Source organism: Crocodylus porosus, unplaced genomic scaffold (assembly GCF_001723895.1).
Source record: "Crocodylus porosus isolate Cpor-Errol unplaced genomic scaffold, CroPor_comp1, whole genome shotgun sequence".
In the NCBI taxonomy this organism is placed as follows: Eukaryota; Metazoa; Chordata; order Crocodylia; family Crocodylidae; genus Crocodylus; species Crocodylus porosus.
Window position 1 is genome coordinate 258,741,745 of NW_017728886.1, and position 7,693 is coordinate 258,749,437.

The 7,693-nt window shown below is 49.7% G+C and overlaps 1 protein-coding gene across 2 annotated transcripts in view; it reads right to left on the reverse strand.

Moving 5' to 3' along the window:
- ST3GAL1 (ST3 beta-galactoside alpha-2,3-sialyltransferase 1) overlaps positions 1-7,693 on the reverse strand; it is a 38,590-nt gene that overhangs the window by 14,846 nt on the left and 16,051 nt on the right. Inside the window, exon 4 of one of the 2 annotated variants that reach the window (XM_019553037.1) lies at positions 256-301. The exons of the other annotated variant lie outside the window; for it this stretch is intronic. Within the exon in view, the coding sequence (XP_019408582.1) occupies positions 256-301 (46 nt within the window). The remainder of the gene's footprint in view (positions 1-255; positions 302-7,693) is intronic. 2 annotated transcript variants of the gene reach the window in all.

Consider the following 7,693-nt stretch of genomic DNA (forward strand, 5'->3'; position numbering starts at 1 on the left):
ATCCTCGTAATGGGCAATAATGTAATGACTTGGTCACGTGAGAACACCTGTTAGTTATTAGCAAGAATATCCCCCAAACATGAGGCCATATAGTCTTAGCCTTGCTAATGTTGCTGCTGTGAGTATTTGTATCACTTGCATTATTTGTTATTAATATCTAATCATTCTTTGCATCCTACCAATCTTTTAGGCCTAAGAGTATTTTACAGCAGTGAGTTCATTAATGAAGAGAATGAAAAACAAAACATCATTCACCTTTTCTTTCTTCACTTTGATTTTGCGAGGAACTGGAACATACGTGCTGTTAAAGAAGAGAAACCCGAATCAGTGAAATCAGTCAAATGGGATATACGCTTTAAAGTGAGAAAAGCATATAATTAAAATCAATCAGCAAAGTCAATCACTGCAACCAGCACAAGATCAATACATGTATAATACCTGAGAGCGATAAATGTAACAAACGCTGGAAAATGTAGCAGCATTTCAATATCTCATTCAATAATTAATAACTCAAATGAATTGCACGTTAATGGCTCAGGTTGCTTTCAGCCTTGTGCTTGGGAAAATACATATTTCACCACTAGGAGGAGACTCCTTCCCTCTTAATAGTCCTGGATGAAGGTTCACTGCTTTCAAAGTAAAAGCATTTTTCCCGTTTTACATTTCCAAAGTATAATGGCATTTTCCTGCCTCCTTCCACCCACGTGGGGGTGGAATACGGCCCTTCCGCCATCACACCAGCATGTCACTCCTCTCGTCTTAAACAAATGGGCCAGCCGCAGAAAGTTGCCGAGGGCTTGCAATGTAAAACTGCAGCTCACGCTCGTGACGCTGTCAAAGCTCAGAGCCCTGCCTCGGAAAGGAAAAGCCTGTTTCCCTCCACATCACATGCATGGTCCCGTCTGGCAGGATGCAGCTGTGCCACGTCATGTGTGTGCTGGGTCGTAGATACAAACACATGGGAAAAAAGTCTCTGGGGGTTTTCCTGAAGTCAGAGAGTCCTGCAGTGCTTGGTTTGCAGCTGGTCAGAGCACACCTATGGGTACGGGCTCGATCTTTTACTTACCCAGAAGACGGGTCCTTGCTCTGAAGTGAAAATTGCCATGGGAATCTTTTCTTCCTAACTGTACTTCAACTTTTCCAAGTTTTTACTCTTGCCTACCTCCATCTCTTTATTCAGCCCCTGCCTATTAGCATTTGTGTTTGAGTCTTTCCTACATGCCGGGTGTTTTCAAACATCTGCTCCTTCCCAGTCATTTCCCTGGACTGTAAATCCACCCTGACCCTCTTGTCTGCTCTTTGAACCCTTACCCACTGCAACCAGAATTTCCACCTCTCTGTTTAGCAGTGTCTGCTACCCAGGCCACAGAGGGCCAGACTTTCAAAAGAGCCCAGTTCCCAAAATGCCTCTTAGCTTAACTCATCCTGGAGTTGTGGGAGAGTTCACTATTTCCAAAGATCTGTCTAACCCCCTTGAGACTGTGGCCGCGTGGCATGTCGCGTTGCCTTCGGCATCCCGAATCCTCCAAAAATCTCGTACTTCTCCTCATATCCCCTGCCCCTCATCCTTTTGGTACCACTTTTGGTAGCTAACCTCAGTCCCACTGACCATATAGGCTGCCCCCTTGTTGGCAACTACACGGTCTTTTTAAAGAGATTGGACTTGATGGTCTGTTAGGTCCCTTTCGACCCTAGCTACTATGATACTATAGAAGGGACAAGCCAACAGCCATGTTTTGTGGGTAACCAGCCAGGTACCAGTTGAGCCCAAAGCTAACCCTAGGCTAACTATCTCACCATTTATCACATATCCGTCTTTTTCTACCACCTAAGTGGTGATGAGACCTATGGATCTGCTAAAGAGAAACATAAGCAGGGACTGAAGGAAAAAGCATTCACATCGGAGAAGGATTTTTCCAACCAGTGTGACCAGCCTGCAGTCCTCAGGCTGAAATCTCATAAGATGATCCAGAAGAGAAGGGATTATCTGTTTGGAGAAGCAGCCAGGCTTTAGTTATGGCTTCTGCGGTGCAGCCAGAGCCACTCTGTGCTACAGGAGGACACTAGAAGCAATCCAGTGATGGGGGCTGAGATGTCCAAAGGCACACGTGTCCAAAATGCATTCTCTTAGCTGTGTTTTCAGAGCACGACACAGTGGGGACCCAAGGGACTCCTACCTTTGCGGCCTCCTCTATCTACCCGTGGAGTTCAGGGAGGGACCTGCAGGGCAAAAGCCCTGGTCTTCCGACCACCAGGTCCTCCCTGGCAGACGCGTGCCTTGCAAGCTCTTTGAAAACTGGGGCAATGGCTGCTTTGAAATATAACGGAGGCACCTCCGGCGGCTGCTTCTGTGTGGTTTATTGTTATGCAAATATTGGTTAGCTGATGGTGTTTTTCAAAGCACCGTAATACAAGGAAACAGCACTCTATGAATTAATAAACAACAACAACAAATAATTTACTCCTCACTCAAAGCCTATTGTTCAACGAGGCAGATTAAAGGATTGCACAATGTTTTGTAATAATCCGCACAACGCTGCAGGCGGAGGGCCGGGCTGCCTTCAGGCACAAGACTGGAGTAACCCTAGGCACCGGACTCGGCTCATCTGACGGGGCATAACTAAGGGCCCGATCCGAAGCCCACGTCAGTCAGCTGGAAGCTTCCCATTGGTGCCAGTGGGCTTCGTTAAATAGCATAATTATCATCAAGAGAACTTGCTCAAAATCTCATAAAAATGACAGAGGCTTTGTTTTGCTCCTTTTCAAAATGGACTGGCAATTTTTTCCCTCTCCCTCCCATATTTTCTGCTTTTTAACTGAAGCCTTTGTTTAAAAAAAAAAACAACAACTAGTATTTTCCCTGAACTTGGAAAGGGCATTTTCACTCTTGAAAATCCCCAAGCACGTGACTGCATTTACAGAGAAAAAGTGACATGAGCAAAAGCAACCATATAATTGGGAGGGAAAAAAAATACAGGATGTTTTGAGAAAATCTAAACTAATTTGCAAAAAAGTTTTCATTTTTGGAAAAAAGGCCATAATTTGCCAAATCACATCCCCGCCCCCCCTTTCTTCAGAAAAAAAGCCAAGCAGCTCTGATCACTGGTGGGTGGAAGTATTTGTTTGCACATTCTAAGTCTTTCCTAGTTTTCTGTGACTCAGGCAGGGACCTTAGGGAAAACGCTGAAACATTTCACAATTCCTCTTAGTAAGAAACTGCTTGACAGAGGCTTTGCTCTCTGTGTAGAGCAGGAAAAGAGGTCGCCATTGCTGGGTCTTCCTGAACGACCCCATGAGGTCGTGACTTATAGGCACTGGAAGCAAAGACAAGTCCTGCATACAAGATAACAACAAGCTATTGTTGGGTCCACTTTCAACAATTTAATTACTGTTTCAGCCGGCAACCCCAATCCTGAGGAAATGCAACAGGGATCTGGGAGCAGCAATTTCCCCTTCATCAGGGGTATCTGAGATATAAGGGGAAGGGAGAGCGAGAGACTCAGGGAGCGTAGGGGACACGGTGTTATTGTCGGTTTGCTCCCTGCCTGCCCCGCTCTTTCATCCTTACTTCTGAGTAAAGAAGAAAAACAGAGATCTGTCAGAGGCCTCCTGCCTCAGGAGCAGAGATGATGCAGAGCTACTTGCTCTGAGCTACGGACCCCGTTCGCAGGTCCTAGGTCCGAGCATTTATAATCCTCAAACACAAATCTTGGCTCTCTTCCCATTCCTTAGTGTTGTCCATCAAGCCTGACAGACACAAGCCTTTCTCAATGGCCCTGATACCCCTTTCATTTCATCATTTGCCCCTGCATGGCTTGTGGGGAGAACCATCCCTCTCCCCGCTCCGTGTGCTCTTCCTGAAGGCAGGTATGACGCCGTGCCTGAGGCCCTGCTTGTGGCCTCGGTCCAGCAGACTGGCCGTGGCAGGGGTCCATGGGCCTGCTCTCTAGGACCTTCTTGTGTGAACTTGACTGGTCCCCTGCTCCGGTGGGTCTCCCACAGCAGCTCACATCCTGCTCAGCATATGTTCAGAAAGGGGCTCTTCAATAGCTGAGTCCCTCCTTGCAACCTCAGGTGATGTTGCAATGATCTTTGTGTATTTGTGCTACTTTTGCCTGCCACACTCAGTCCCCAGGATCCCTGGGCACTAGGCCTCCCTGGGGCTCAGACCTGGCTTTCAACAGGCAGCACATCCCCAGCAAGCTCTGTTTTCACCAGGACGGAGGTAAACAGGGCAGTTTTGAACCCCTCTCCCCTGCTCTCTGTCTCCAGCCTAGTGGAAACACATATAAAATCAGATCTTCTCCCTGCATCTCTCCTCTTTGCTGTGACAGACCCTGTCTCCTCCCCATTTTGTGGACCTGCAATTAGCCGCAGCTGTAATTTAGTCCTGTCTTGAATGAATTGTCTGCCTGGATATTCAGGCTCTCATATAGGATCTCGCCAGACTGTTTGAATGGGAAACAATTTCCCACTAGGAAATTAAAAATGCACAAGAAGGATGTCCCAAACACTGAGTTTGCTGAGGGAAGCAGGAAGGAGGGAAGGAAGGAGAGGACAGAACTGACAGGCAACGGGAGATGAATGGAGGGGAGACTGAGTCCTACAAAACTCTCCAGTTAGATTAACCCATCAGCAGGTATACCCCCCCTTGTGCTGCAGCTGAGCTTTTCAAGCTAGAACGGGGGCGGGCAATTATTTCGGGCAGAGGGCAGCTGACTGAGTTTTGGCAAGCGATCGAGGGCTGTGTGACAGGTATCTAGGGGCAGATAAATGCTATTATAAATTTTTAGAGGCCCCGCGGGCTGGATAGACTGGCTTGGCAGGCTGCATCCGGCCCGTGGGCTGCATTTTGCCCACCCCTGAGCTAGAATGATACCATGGGGCAGAGCCTGCTTGAATACCCACATGTGGCTCCATGCAGGGGAACCCTCCAAATGTTAAACCCCTGCACTCTCACAGCACCCCAGGGGTGCAGGCTAATAAGGGAATTTTGTTCTTTCTTTTCAGAAGTCAAAACAGATGTTAGGCAGCACCTGGCCCTGGCCTAAAGAGCTGAATCAAATGGTTTGGGGTCTCCACATGCCTCTGCTCTACATACACTCCTTCCTTCATTCCACATCCATCATACCAACCCACTAATGGTTGGTATGACAGAGTTGTTGATTTTAAGTATTTTGATGTGAGACACAACGGGCACTTTTCCCCTGTGGGTCCACAGCAGGGGACTTAAATGACCTGCTGGAAGTCAATGGCAGGGCATGAGGCAGGGGAAAGGTCAGTGGCAGGATGCCACTTGAAGAGCAAGGCACTGAACCTAGGTTTCCACGGTGTAGGCTAGCACCTTGGCCACTGGGCCATCCTTCTTCTCTGGTCAGGTGCTGCATGACCTTCAGTAAGGTCCCAAACCTCGGTGTGGCTCACTTCCCTCATCTTAAAATAGGAATGATAACATTGAGAAGTGTGTGATGTGGCCGATAAGCCTTGTCAGGCAGCAGCAAAGTATTAAGTGGGCAGCCAGCTGCTGCTCAGTTGGTACATAAACCCATGATGACCGCAGAGAGACAGGGAGATGCTCAGGCTGAAAGCCAGCCAGACAGAGGCCCAGCTGGCTCGGCCGCCGACTGACTTGGAACAGGCCAGCTAAAGGCAGTCAGGATGAAGAATGGACAGTCTGATGACAGGCAGAGGCCTGGAAGGCTATACATCTGGAGGAATTTATGAGTTTGGACAATGTACAGCCCTGACCCAGGGAAACTTACTCAGATCTGGCGTAGAATTACTCTGGGAGAAATTAGGGATTAAACTACACTGATATAAGTACACCAGTGTAGATGTCATCTGTCTGCAGCACATCATGGGCTAGACTTTTTCTTGAGGCAAACTATAAGTTACCTGATCCCCTGCTACCTAATGTTGAAGTACTGTAACAACAATGTGTTGTGTGCAGCTAACTCTGGATAGCTGCAAGCCTGTCTCCTCTGGATCCCAAGTGTGATTTATAGTGCTGTACACAATGGATACAAATCACGCTGGAGTCAGAGGAGGGGCACATGGAAGTGCTCTGGGTTAGGATACAAGGCAGTCGAGGGGAAAGAGACTTAACGGTGGGGGTCTACTGCAGACCTCCCAACCAAGGGGAAGAGCTCGACCAGGAATTCTTAAGTCAGCTCCCGGAGGTAGTTAGGTCAACGGACGTGGTCATCATGGGGGACCTGAACTTCCCGGACATCTGCTGGGAAGAGCAGTCAACCAGGTCTGACGGCTCACGTAGGTTCCTAGCCCAAATGCAGGACCTCCATCTAACCCAGGAGGTGCACAGCCCCACCAGGGGAGATGCCTTGTTGGACCTGGTGCTGGCCACGGGTGACGACCTGGTGAGGGGGCTGCAGGTGCTCGACCACCTGGGTGACAGCGATCATCGCCTGCTGGGATTCACCATCCAGCACGAGGTGGCAAAGGCCTGCAGCAAGGCAGCAGCCCTAGATTTCAGGAGGGCAGACTTCAATGAGCTAAGGGGAATAGTCGGGGAAGCACCAAGGTCCCGGAGGGGAGGGGAGCCAGGTGTCCAAGGAGAGTAGTTGCTCCTTAAGGAGATGATCCTCCAAGCCCAAAGAGAAGTAATCCCAACACGGATCAAAGGGGGCAGGAGGGAGCAAATGCCCCCATGGCTCACCAACAGCATCCGGGAATGTCTCCTAGCTAAAAGGGAGGTGCACACCCAGTGGCAGGGAGGGGCCATCACCAGGGGGGACTATACTGCGGTTGCTCGGGGCTGCAGGGGGGGGTCAGGAAGGCCAAGGCGAAGATGGGACTCAAACTAGCTTTCCGGATCAAGGACAACAAGAAGTCCTTTTTTAAATGCATAGGGGGCAAAAAAGAAGGTATCGGGTAACGTGGGGCCCCTGCAAGGCACGCTAGGAAATTTGGTCGTCACACCAGATGACAAAGCTAACATATTTAACGATTTCTTTGCCTCCATTTTCCTGAGCAGGGACCACATCAGCCCCCCCACACCGGGACCACCTCAGGTCCCAGGGGAGGCGCACTTAGGCCAAGGGTCAGTGAGGACCTAGTCAGGGAACTTCTGGAGGGACTGGATGTATTTAAATCAGCCAGTCCAGACGATCTCCACACCTGAGTGCTGAGGGAATTGGCTGAGGTCATTGCAGGACCCCTGGCACGGCTGTACGAGCACTCGTGGTGCCCTGGTGTGGTGCCAGAGGACTGGAAGAGGGCCAGTGTGGTTCCTATCTTCAAAAAAGGGGAGGAAGGAGGACCCAGGAAACTATAGGCCAGTTAGTCTTACCTCGGTCCTGGGTAAGCTTTTTGAGACAATTATCCAGGCACATGTCCACGAGGGGCCAGCGGGGGAGACTATGCTTAGGGGCAACCAACACAGGTTCATTAGAGGCAGGTCCTGTCAGACCAACCTGGTGGCCCTCTATAACCAGGTCACCAAATCCTTAGATGCCAGGGTAGCAGTGGACATCGTCTTCCTGGACTTCTGGAAGGCCTTTAACACTGTCTCTCACCCCGTTCTCATTAAGAAACTGGGGGACTGTGGTGTTGACACCTACACAGTCAGATGTGTCGCCAACTGGCTGGAGGGCCGCACCCAGAGAGTGGTGGTGGACGGGTCATTGTTGACCTGGAAGGACGTGGGCAGTGGGGTCCCCCAGGGCTCGGTCCT